General features: G+C 46.0%; 1 protein-coding gene across 2 annotated transcripts in view; it reads left to right on the top strand.

Annotated features, from left to right (window-relative positions):
• Window positions 1-12,846, top strand: part of bltp3b (bridge-like lipid transfer protein family member 3B) — a 55,956-nt gene that overhangs the window by 21,340 nt on the left and 21,770 nt on the right. For both annotated transcript variants that reach the window (XM_069192834.1, XM_069192835.1), the window contains 7 exons: window positions 470-508; window positions 1,510-1,601; window positions 2,514-2,703; window positions 3,131-3,271; window positions 3,855-4,025; window positions 10,557-10,731; window positions 11,891-11,974. In XM_069192834.1, coding sequence (XP_069048935.1) covers window positions 470-508; window positions 1,510-1,601; window positions 2,514-2,703; window positions 3,131-3,271; window positions 3,855-4,025; window positions 10,557-10,731; window positions 11,891-11,974 — 892 coding nt within the window. The remainder of the gene's footprint in view (window positions 1-469; window positions 509-1,509; window positions 1,602-2,513; window positions 2,704-3,130; window positions 3,272-3,854; window positions 4,026-10,556; window positions 10,732-11,890; window positions 11,975-12,846) is intronic.

Here is a 12,846-nt window from a genome sequence, read left to right as displayed (position 1 = left end):
CACTCAATGAGATGACTCTCCACTAACGAGCTCCAGTTTCTCTCCGAGACTCTTGTTCCTGTGGTTGAGTCCCTGTGGCAACTGGGGCACAGAGGATCTGCCTTCTATCTCCTAGACAGGCTGCCCACTCCCCAAAGGCCTCTGGGAAATCCAGCCCAGGCACTCTGAACCGGCCATGCTGCCCTTTTACAATTATACAAGAAAATAGTCCTTTTAAAAACGTTTACTTTTTGGCCCATTTGAATTGTTAACTTATTTAATATACTGGTACTGTTCTGCCGTGAACACTTAGCTTTTGCCCATTGAGTTCTTACTGTGGCCAAGAAATGTGCTTTGATTATAAATGCAGAATACCTTTGCGCATTTAAATGCAAATATGCACTGTTTTTTTTTCTGTTAATAATAAACTAATTCCTCAGCATAGGTATGATTGCGTACCTACTGTAACATTCTTCCTGTCTGTTTTCAGATACCATGGACGAAGCTGAAGACTCACCCCATCTCTCTGGTAAAGACAGTTTCCCCTCATTAGACTGGCTGTGCCGTGTTTAATTCTCCTAAACATTTCAGTAACCAAGGGTGATGTCCTGAATCTGTACTGTAGAAAAAAATAGAAAATCCAATATTTTTTTTTATGGCACCGGTAAGACACTTCACAAAATCCTGCAGCTTAAAACAGTAATACTCTCAATTTGTAATACTCTCACTGTTGCAGGTGACAGAAAGTGGTGGCTTGCTTTTCAAATCGCAGCATGGCGCAGGCTTAGCTCTGGTTCAGATCCAGTTGATAAAGCTAATTACACCCTAGGTGAGTCATAATTTATTCTAGGAGGCAAATTCTGTGCTAGCTGATTCAGTCTTAGGTCATTTTTTTCCGCTGGTTTGCTCGCTGGTTGAAATCCTAAACCAGGCCTTTGCATGTCTCATTGCAATTCTGACCCACAATATAGTTCTGGGCAAAGACCGCTCCTGGCAGATGGTTAGTAGTTAAGGGCTGTCTTACGGTTTTTCTAACCATACTGTTATCTGTATAAAAGCTCATGTGGTCTTCAATACCTTATTCTCTGGCATTTTTTTACTCCTCCCCCCCAAAGTTTTGGTGTCCAGTTAGTCTTTTTCTGTGCCCCGCTGTGACCCCTGTAGCAGCCCGAAGGGGTGAAGGGCCTTGCATGCTTCCTTCGGGGCCCCCCGGTGTCCCACAGGGCCTGCAGCAGAGCCAGCGTCTGCTCGCTGGAGGACTCCTGCAGCAAGCCCAGGGCTCCTCTCGTGGCCTGACCCCTGCAGCGCTCGGGCGATCCCGCGCTCAGCCTCCCGATGACAGAGCCCAGGCTGGCCTCAGTGACGTCCGGACTCCATCACACCACACCAACCCCAAGAGCGTTACTTCGTTATTGTAGTGTTGCACCTTGCATGCACTTCAGCCAAGTGTCCTGGAGAGCGCCAGAGCATTCCCTTCCCGGGCCTTGCTGTTGTGCAACCAGGTCACGATATCATCTGTGTTTGTTTCAGTACCTGGATAAAGTTGTGATGGAAATGAGCACCTGTGAGGAACCGCGGCCACCGAACGGGCCTTCCCCTATTGCTACAGCCTCAGGTCAAAGGTGAGGCTCATGGTGTACACACCCAGTACCCACTCTCTGCCTTTTAATCCCCGTCTTTCTGTCTTATTACTTGGTCTTTTCCGTTTTTCGTCTGGTACGTTAGGTAATGGATTGTAAAATGCTCTGCTTTGACGCTATCATGTCTTACACTTTCTGCTCCCAAGGAAAGCAGAGTGATGTACCCCATATTCTCCAGCCATGTTGTTGAAGCCGATAACTCTGGCTTCCTTCTGGATCCTCCCATCTCTGAAAGCCTCGCAGCTACAGTAAATTAGCTAGATGGCATGAATGGGCTGATTTGTAACCTTTCTTATGTTGTTCTATTGAATAAGCATTAACACACCCGCTCTGTGTGGTTGTTGGGCTCCGTGTTTTGTCTGGTAATGCATTTCATCTACAGTGGATATAAAAAGTCTCCACACCCTTATTGAAATTGCAGGTTTTTGTGATGTAAAGCCAGAAATTAAGATAAATCCATCTCTGACATTTTTTCATCTCTAATGTGACCTTGCAACAACAAAATTCAAGAGAAAAACAAATAGATCCTTTTGAGGAAAATAATTGTGTAGACTTTTTATATCCACTGTAACTGCATACGTAAAAAAACTTTTAGGTGTTTCGTCGTAGATTTTTTTAGATCTAAACCCTGCTTTTGCTTTGTGTTTGAGATGGTCATTCAGAACCCATGTAGTTTCTCTGATCGGTATGTGAGAACAGACACACGACTGACCTCAGCTCAAACCTCCAGACCTCGCCCAGCGTTTCCTTCTGTGCCTGTGAGATTTGAGGGCCAAGTTGTATCTCTGGGGGTTTCCTCATCTGTCTCTACCAATTCGGCAAGAAGCGTTCCATTTTTTAAAGCACCTTTTTGAGCGTGACCCTGGCGGCTCTCGCCTTTCTCTCTCCTCGCAGCGAGTATGGCTTCGCCGAGAAGGTGGTGGAGGGCATCTCCCTCTCGGTCAACTCCATCGTGATCAGGATCAAGGCGAAAGCCTTCAACGCCTCCTTTGAGCTGTCCCAGCTGAAAGTGTACAGCGTCAACACCAGCTGGCAGCTGAGCGACCTGCGCTTCACGAGGATACTGGACCCCCAGCGAGGAGAGGTAACCGGCAGAGAGGATATGTGTCAAAACGCAGAGCACGCCATGGATCGGCCACAAACCCCCAAGCCCTGTACATGCTTATGGGGCTTGCTTTGTAACAGGGCCCTGATATTTGTGCCACTGGTGTGAATGGCTTTACACCAGTATTTACACTTTACACTTTATTTTGAGGGTGCTCATTTTCATCTTTCAGGCTACTGCACTAACTTAGGTTTTTTTTTTAATTCCAGTCCAGTCTTTGATATTTCAGTGCATAAGAGGAGATCTCCCTTGGTTTGTGTTCATAGCCACAGGAGCAGTGTTGATCTGAATTCCTGGTGCCTGCTGGGGCCTGGAATCCAGGTCCGTTTTCGACTGGCTGTCGGGCCGACTGAAGACAAACGCAGTCTGCAGCGTGAAATAAACGCAGCGGTCTTTAACTTTGCAGGTACTGACGTTTAAAGAAATCAGCTGGCAGATGATCAGGATAGAGGCGGATGCCATCCAGAGTGGCGATCACGAAGTCCTGAGCGCACCGGTGCGGCTGATCACCAATCAGTCCAAAATCAGAGTCACGCTCAAGAGGAGGGTAAGCTGGTGAAGAAGAGAAGCAAAAGCAAAAGAGAGACTATGTGTGTTAGCAGTAAGGTTTCTTAAAATCCTTTTCACACAGAACAAGAACTTCTATGTAAAGTTTTTGGTAGTGGTCTCTTAATCTCTGTTTGAGAATTAAACAGACACACGCAAACCTGCTGAGTCAGGGTGTACGGTATATTATAAAACTAAGTTGAAGTTGTTCAGACAACCTGTTAAAATGTCATTAGGAGTCAGTGATGAGTCCCGTTTTAGGCTGAAACATTGAGCATTAAGTGTCTGTGCACTCATTCTTTGGTTTCAATAATTTATTTGTCTGAGAGAAACTGAATGAGCAGGTTTTATTTGCTTGAAGGTCGTTGTCTTTGACAGCAGTGCAGCAGTTATTCCTCATAGCTGATTCAGTTTTGGGGTGCATTCTGTGTGGGGTTTGCATTTTCTTCACGCGAGGTGAAGTGATATCACCTTAAGTTTATCGCATCTCCTACCAGTAATAAGCAGCTTTGTAATAATGGATCAGTTGGTCTCCAGTTTCACAGCAGCCCCATGTTTCTGTTCCTTGTTTTCTTGCCATGCAGTTGAAAGATTGCAATGTGGTGGCATCGAAGTTGATTCTGGTCTTGGATGACCTGCTGTGGGTGCTGACCGACTCTCAGCTGAAAGCCATGGTCCAGTACGCCAAGTCTCTCAGCGAAGCCATGGAGAAATCTGCCCAGCAGAGGAAGAGCATGGCATCCGAGTCCACACAGGTAGGGCTGTGTCCTCTTACGGCCCTCAGCAGACACGCGAAACAGTCAATAAAAGCATGACAAGGGCATCAGTTATTACAGTTGATTAGTAGAAGCACGCTATTCATTTGTGTTCAGTAACATTGTATTCTAGAGCCTAATTACACACTGGTTCAGTTGGGAGGTGCCATTAAAAGAGAAGGCTTTAAGTCAAGGAATGTTGTGGTAAAATTATATAATCCACAAGTAAGAATATCATGTACAGGCTTGGTTATCACCTTTCAAAAACAATATTGGTACTCTAGAGTCAGTGTAGAGAGGAACAACTGGATATGTTCCTGTGCTTAACCACTGAAACCTCACCCAGAGCAGAGTTTCTCTGGCCTGGTCCTAACTTGGTCCTTAATCGCCAGTGTCAGTATCTGAATCACGTGCTAGTTTAGTCTTCTTTCTACACTCAGTCTTTGGTCTCTTCAGCACGCAGACCTTTATGCAGTATCTCTTTAGCTTGCTCATTAAGACGTGTAACAGACATGCTCACAGTGAGCCAGTGTGCTGTTGGACCTGTTTTTTCCTCTCGTGTTAGTTTCAGCTGACAATTGGGTGACCTAACATTCTCCTCCAGAATCATCTGGTACAACACTGGCTTCATGGTTGTGTCAATGATGACAATGACTGGGACTGCATTTAGGTTTTCCCTGACCTATATAAAGGTCAGAAAAGTTGTGTCTTGGTCTTCACCATACAGGTGGGTGGAAACATCCCAGATCAAAAGAGATTTCAGAGGACCTCCGAAAGAGCAGCCGCTGCTTATCAGCAGTAATGGATACAAAAGGATTTCTAGACATTAACAGCTCAGATAGTCAACCAATGGAAAATATTTGCAAACAGAGTGACCCTCCCCAGGATCAGTCTTCCTGCCTGTATCTCCCCAGGAGTAACCTGGAAAATCATCCAGGAAACCACAGAGAACCCCAGAGCATCATCCAAAGATCTTCAGGCCTCTCTCACTGCCGCTTATGTCCGTGTTCATGCCTCAGTCTTCAGGAAAAGACTGATGGGACTGGTATTCATGAGAAAGATGGGCAGGAAGAATCTGTTGCTTTCTGCTTTGCTGCCTCGGGACCTGAAAGGCTTGTCATCGTTGCTGGAGCCACGAGTCCCAGTGTTGCATCAGCACATTCTAGGGGACAATATCAGGTCACCCTTTCGTGAGCTCAGGCTGAGGCAGTAGTGGATATTGCCCATTCCTGGTTGGTGTTCAAGTCTTTTTGTAACACCTTTGCTGCTTCTAACTGCTGGTGCTTAAAACTGTAAGAGCAGACTGAATCAGTTCCAAAAGGTGAGTGATTGTCCTCCTACAGTTTAGAGCTCAGTCAGATTTCCATGGTGCATTTCTGATTTTGGTGGTATGCACAGAGATATGCCCAAAGGAAAAAGCTGCAGTTCTGTTCTGATGACTATTAAGACTTTTTTACGCTCAGCTATGCCTGTATTTTACGGTTTGTGCCTAAAACGTTGGAAGATTGCCAAGGTGGTTACACCTTGGGTTCATAGAAGAGAGAATGTCTGAGCCCCACCTGTGATTTTTGTTAGGTGAAAATGCTTCTGAAATTTGAGCGCTTTCACTGTTTCTTCTATGAAACGGTACTTGTACTTGCTTGATTTTTCTTTTTGAAACACTTGTATATCATCTCTTATAATAACCCCATATAGTTGTTTTATGCAGTGGATGGCAGATATCAGAAACTAGAGCCCTGATTGGCCTGGTCGGTACTGGGATGGGAGACCTGTAAGAAAAACAGGTTCCTGCTGTAAGTGGTGGTGGTGTACCAGTAGGTGGCACTCTTCTCTGTGGGCCAGCATTTTCAATCCTATATAAATTGACAGGGGGCACTGCTGTCAGAGGAGCCGGTGTTTAAACGAGACATTAAAACGTGGACTGTTTGGTCATTAGATAACCCAGAGATTTCCCCATGTTAGCACCAGTGTTCTGGCTAAACTCCACTCTGTGCTTGTACAGTTTGGGCTCTTGCGTCAGTTCATTTGGTGAAACAGTTTCTCACTCCTCCACCTGATCAGCTGTGCAGTAGGACCGCTGTGTCTCCCAGGTGCTGTGCTCTACTGGTGGATGAAATGTGTCCCCTGCTATATGTAAGATGCTTTGGGATGAGTAGCATTATAAAATGTATTAATTAATGACGTTGTCATTAATTAATATAAATATTAATGACAGTATTAACTGCAATCGTGCAAATGTGTTCTTTGTTTCATTAAACTCAGGTAGTTTGGACATTCATAACAGCTCAGAATTAAATTAACAAGGCTGTTTTGCTTTTCTTTCATGTAATGTGTTATTGCAAAATGCTCTGAACAGTGCTGCATCCAGGACAGCTGCTCTGTGTGATGACACCTGTAGCTTCACTGTCACACTGACTGCCCTCAAGCCACAGCAGCTGAATGAGTCACATCTGGGCTTATTGCTTTTGCTCAGACTTATTACTTTTGCTGCAGTTTCAGTCCACACCTTGGCTCTATTAAGGGAGGTTGTAATAAGTACTGAGAGCATGATTGCAATGTTAAAAATGGATACGTTTTCAGGAGATTATTGACTGGGTGTCTTAGACTTATGTATGACGTGCAGTTGGACTTTGGAATTGAAGATGCACAGTACACATGAAAACAGCCCTGCGCCTCAGAAGAAGTGTGTACTGTCCAAACCCTGTGCCGCGGTGAGCTCTGGTGTCTGAGCCCTGTGCCGCGGTGAGCTCTGGTGTCTGAGCCCTGTGCCGCGGTGAGCTCTGGTGTCTGAGCCCTGTGCCGTGGTGAGCTCTGGTGTCTGAGCTCTGGTGTCTGAGCCCTGTGCCGCGGTGAGCTCTGGTGTCTGAGCCCTGTGCTGCGGTGAGCTCTGGTGTCTGAGCCCTGTGCTGCGGTGAGCTCTGGTGTCTGAGCCCTGTGCCGTGGTGAGCTCTGGTGTCTGAGCCCTGTGCTGCGGTGAGCTCTGGTGTCTGAGCTTGTGCCGTGGTGAGCTGTGTGTTTGGAGATGTTGTGTTCTTGTGTGTTCTTCCAGGCTGTTGCCTTGACACAGTTGCCCATGAAATTATCATTCTGGTGTCTCAGAGCTCTTATGAGAAGCCATTCCTGTTGCCTTGATTACAGTGTACAGAGGCAGCGTTCAGGGTGTGCTTTGCTCTTACTGCAGAATTGGCACCTGTGATTTCCCTGTGTCCACTGTGGTAATCTCTCCACCCACTGCTTTCCAGTGACTTCATGTGGTGGGTCGGAAAAGAGCAGTGATTTCAGCCTCTAAACCCTTTTTCCTTTGTATATCCGCCTGGCTGACCGTGTGCTTAGCTGCGCTTTGTGCGATTTCAGAGATTGAATGCTTACCCAAGTGTTGAGAAATGTAGGACAGCATCTGCCAAGTGCAGGGGATAGTTTTTGGCCTGCAGTTTCATATTCCTGGCATACAGTCCAGGCCTTTTCACCCATCTGCCAAATGGCAGATTTGAATTCTGGCCTTATAAGGTCTCTCGATTTACCAGCAGTTTGAAAAAGCATTGTATAGTTTTTAAAGAACTGATGGCCATTAGCGTGATACGGCTTTATCTGGAGTGTCTAATAATTATCCTCATAAGCCACAGTTTATGCATCTTTTCTTGTTAAGAAGCACTGTTTAGATAAACCAGACAAAGCTACTTTGGTAAGGATCCAAACAACTGACGTGCTCGCTGTGGTTATTACAGTGGTATCTTGAGAATACTAGTCTGAATGTGATATTAATGACTCAAAAAGAATTCATCTGTAAAACAATGAAGTCCAGGACTAGGGAAATATGGTGTAAATAGTTTACTGGAGATATTTAAAAACATTCATGTGAATAGAATGATTTACAGACTGTGTAGAAGGACCCAAGATTCAGAGATGGAATAAGAATATACCAGGCTTCAGGAGCAGCTGAAAAAGATAGTTCCCAAGTGGGAGACAAAAAAAGAATATTGCATTAGAGGAAAAACTGTTTTTCTTCATAGCTGCAGCACTAAAATTCTAATAGTAAAGAAATAGTAAACACTATTTCACTCATTTTTTTACAACCAAAATCATCAATAAAATGTCTCTGTAATAGAAGGAGTGTGTGTTACAAGCTTCGTCAACATAACTGAGATTGAGGTTATGACTAGGACAACTAAAAACCAATAACCTGCAAGGTCCTGATGGTATTTTCCCAGTCATTGTCAAGGAGGCGAAAGGATGTTATTTATAGATGCCTAGCTCTTACTTAGATTGTGAGCAGTACCTATAGGTTGGAGGATTGCTGATGTAACTTCAGTTCATAAAACTGTACTGAACAGTTCGTAGAACTGAACCATGAAAGTATATGCCAATCAGTCTTATTTCTGTCACAGGCAAAGTTTTGGAATTGACATCGGATAAATTTGGAATTGTACAAGATAAAGACATTAGAACATGGATGGACGGAAAATCCTGTTATCTAATTTGATAGAATTCTTCAAACGGGCAATGAGGAGGTAAAACTAAAGCAGACAACATAAAATACAGGAACAAGTAATAGGTTTATTCCATGCTGAAAAGAGAAGAGAGAAAACACAACGTTTCGGCCGCAGAGCCTTCTTCAAGTGTGAGAAGGCTCTGCGGCTGAAACGTTGTGTTTTCTCAATTCTCTTTTCAGCATGGAGTAAATCTATTACTTGTTCCTTTGTAGCCTACACATGCTGACGCAGCTACCCACCTGAACTGCTTTAACATAAAATACAGGTATTTACAGTTCCAGAAGGTGTTTGATAAGATACCTCTGGAATCCAAGGTAATGAATTCACTTGTATTGGCCAGATGTAAGCAGTGGTGTGCCACTGGGAACCATTTTAGGGCCTTTGTTCTTTGTGATCTATCCAGTATCAACAACGTTGAATCAGCTAGAGTTGCCAATATAGTTAAATTTGCAGGTAGTACTAAAATAGGGGGAGTGGCACACAGACACAGAAGCAAGGGAATTACATGTATATTGAGACAGAACTGTGGAGAAGGCAGACACTTGGCAAATGAAATTCACTTTGACAAGCGCACTGTGAGTAGGTAGTAGGCTCATTCACTCTATGTTCGGCATGGCTGATTCAGCACCGCAGGAAGCGATGTACCAAAGGGACCAGCTGTTTGTGTAGACTCATGGGGAAGCAGTAACCAAAAAAAATAACCGTGGGCCTGCAGTATGGCTCACGTAATCAAATCGTTGTTTGTACCGAGTTAAGGCTGGGGTCTCCGAGTGGTGTCAGGTCAGTGGCGGAGCGTGACCCTGGGGGTCGCTGTGCCTCAGAGAGCCACTGATGGAAGGCTGGGTGGGATTATTGGGCCAGGGTGTTCTTGGCTCGCTGTGGTACTGCTGGCGCGGGACTCCTCCTTCCACCCAAAGCTGAACTGCCCTGGACGGGCCAGTGATGCCCGTGACGTGGTGAAGGACGCGTGGCTGAGACTTAGCAGCCGCTCTCAGGAGGCTGGTCTATAGGACAGGATAGGGAAGCTCAGTCTCTTCAGTTTAGGAGGAACAAAGCAGGTTGGGAGGTGATTTCAGGTGCTGTATCTGTGATCTTAGAGGGAATAGAAAAGTTCAGGCCGGGGCACGGTTTTACACTCAGCACTGAAACAAGGGCACAAGGTCACACCTGGCAGCTAAGCAGGAATTCAGTAAGGATGAAGAACAGGAGGCCTTTCTTTTCATTTCTCAAGCATATGAGTTTCAGACTCTGTGTGCTTCTAAGAAATGGCTGAGTTAAACTTTACGTTGACTGTCAGACTGCCAAATGAGCACAATGGGTCTAACGGGTCCTTTCATTTGCATTCTTTCTTAAACATCCTTCCTTACGTTCTTGAAATCTTAACAATCGTTTTTGCACCGATTCCTTTTGCTCATGTTCAAACATTTGTGCTTCCGTCTCGATGACTTGTGTTGGTGCACCACCTGCTGGTGGGAAATGGTGCTGCATGTTGGGGCTTCTATTGTCATCTTTAGAGTTCAGACCCTCAAAATCACATCTGCAGTCGTAGACTCTACAAAACGAACAAGGCCATTAGAAGGCATTAAGAAGATTAGAAGGTAGTAACAATATCTGAAACGCCCAACCCCAGGCTGTATGTGTATATTTGCCAACATGTTTTCTGTTTGTGCGGCATTGGTTTCTCAGATTATGGCAACCACAACAAGCAGTGGCATCATGAACATGCACCCTTTCATTTTAGTATTAGTATTGTGAATATGCACACTTAATTCAGTTTTCCATTGTATGGAAATCTCCGTGCTGCTTCTGTTATCATTGTTGGATTTCATATTTATGACAGCAAGGAATTGCATAAATCAGCATTTTAATACTCTGAAACAAGAGTATTAAACCCCTGCCCAGTGTTCTGCCTACGGGTCTACTCTACAGCTGCTCAGTCCAAGCCTGTTTTCCCGTCCTGTTGCCTGCATGCTGCCCCCTGGTGTTTCCGCGCTGAACTGCGGCTGCGTTCCCCTGCTGTGAGGTTGCCCTTGTCTTGCAGGGCGCGATCCCGGCCCCGGCCTCCCAGCAGGTGCGCGCTCAGCAGACGCCCGCCGATCAGAACGCCACCATCGCCAAGCTCTTCAGCTCCTACGACGTCAGGGAAACCTCCCACCACCTGCAGATCACGCACCTCGACCTGCACATCTGCGACGACATTCACTCCAAGGACAGGGGTAACGTCCTGCGAGACGGGGAGCCGCTGGCTGCCGGTCAGCGCCGCGCCGCTCTCCTCCGTTTCAGCCGCTGGGAGTGGGATTCTGTTCCGTTGTTCAATATATATCACCGTGATCGCACTGGGAGCAGCGTGACGCTGGTTCAGTGCCAGCTGGCTTAAGTTCCAAAGCGAGTGCCTGAGGGTGGCTTTTCAATGCATTTTATATCAGCAATCTATATTGCAATGCATTACTCCGCTGTGCGTTGCCAGGCGTACCTTTTGTACATTACCCCTGTAGAGTGAGGAAGTCTCTTTACTGCCCTGCTGTGCCATTTTTGTCAGGAAGCCGAGCTGTTCCTCCTGTTTGTATCCAAGGAGTCTTTTTCAGCCCACACTGCAGTGTTGCACGGAAGTGTACTGAATTGTAATATCACGCTGCAGTGGGATATAATGACTAGTTTTATACCCTGTATTCTGTATGTATGAATATTAATCAGCTTTGGCCAGCTCTCAGGGCGGAGTTAGATTCTCTTTAGATAGTTCTGATCTGATTAATATGCATACCCATGATTCAAAGCAGCTGCCTGCTCGTATTGCAGGCCATCATCTGGAAGGTGTTTGATGTGTGTGTGTGAATAATGGCAGCTGCAAAGCAAAACCTTCTGCTTTTGGTTCCTGAAACATTTTTAATGTTTTATAATGTTTCGGAGGAGTCAGGAGTCCTGACTGTGAGATTTTACTTGTCTTAAATAACTTGAAGCGGGCTGGTCACAAGCTGATTTTCTGAAGGTTGAGGTAAGGGGCGGAGCGGTGTCACTGTGGCTCAGGATCTGCGCCTGTGGCTGGAAGGTTGCCGGTTCAAATCCTGCGGCCGGCAGAGGAATCCTACGCCCTTGGGCCCCTGAGCAAGGCCCTTCACCCCAGCTGCTCCAGGGGTGCCTTATAAATGGCCGACCCTGCGCTCTGACCCCAAGCTTCTCTCCCTGTCTGTGTGTCTCATGGAGAGCAAGCTGGGGTCTGCGAAAAGACTAATTCCTCATACAAGAAATTGTATATGGCCAGTAAAGTCATCTTGCCTTATCTTAAGTGCTTTTAACCGTTGTTGGACCTGCAGTTCAGAGAGAGCTAGCTGTGAGGGTTCTAGCCCTTGGTGATGTTTTTTTTCTTTTTCACTGTAGGAATCAATAAAAGCATCACTGGGGGAGCGATGCAGCTGTCGTTCAGCGAGGTGACTGTGGATTACTACCCCTTTCACAGAGCAGGTGAGGCACACCAGCACTCGCACAGGGTGTATAGTCACAGTACAAGCAGGTCCTCCTGACCTTTCCTGTAGGAGGTGTTGCAACTGTTTTCCTTAATATGGTGAGAGAATTATGGACAGAAAAGACTTACAGTGCCTCTGAGGCAGTGGTCTTCAGCCTTAGACCTGGAGAACCAACAGTTCTGTAGGTTTTATTGGTCAACCTGAATCGCCACGCAAGTTCATTATAAATATAATAGTCTAGTTTCAGGTTGGATTAGATCAGAAGTGGTCAGCTCTGGTCACTAAGGGTGTTGGGGGATTGTTTCTGATTTTTATTTTATACAATCTCTAAATGACTTAATCGATCATCGAGCAGTTACTTGGCTGGCTAAGGTGTAGAAACCTGCTGGACTGGGGCTGTCCCAGAGTGGATCGGTCACTCAGGGTGCTCTCTGGGAGTCTAGCAGTGCTTATTAACCCCTGCTGCTGAGTAGTCCAGAGCCAGAGGGTCCTGGTGACGGTCCTGGGTCCGAGTGCAGAGCAGGCGACCGCTGTGTGGTGTGGAAGCATGCCCAGGCCTCATTCCTCTGCACTGGTAACCGCCTGGTAATTCCAATTTGAGAGGGTGTAAAAAGCAAATTATCAGATGGCTCCAAATTAAAAAAGCACTAATTTTTATACTTTGTAAGAAAAGATCCAAGAACGCAGTAGTGTTGCTACTTATAATGCAAGTCCAGAGGTGTGCATTCTCGTTTTCCCAGGTTTGGTGTATGGGGTCTCCCAGCACAGTACCTTCACGGGTCTCTGGACTTTTAAAGTCAGCCTCTCAGCCTGCAGTGTAACTAGCTCACCTCACCTGCACCTGGCCCGCCCGTGGATGTGTGTGCCGTG

This window comes from Lepisosteus oculatus, chromosome 7, assembly GCF_040954835.1.
Source record: "Lepisosteus oculatus isolate fLepOcu1 chromosome 7, fLepOcu1.hap2, whole genome shotgun sequence".
In the NCBI taxonomy this organism is placed as follows: Eukaryota; Metazoa; Chordata; class Actinopteri; order Semionotiformes; family Lepisosteidae; genus Lepisosteus; species Lepisosteus oculatus.
The sequence above is the reverse complement of the archived record's forward strand: the minus strand, read 5'-3'. Positions and strand labels throughout refer to the sequence as shown.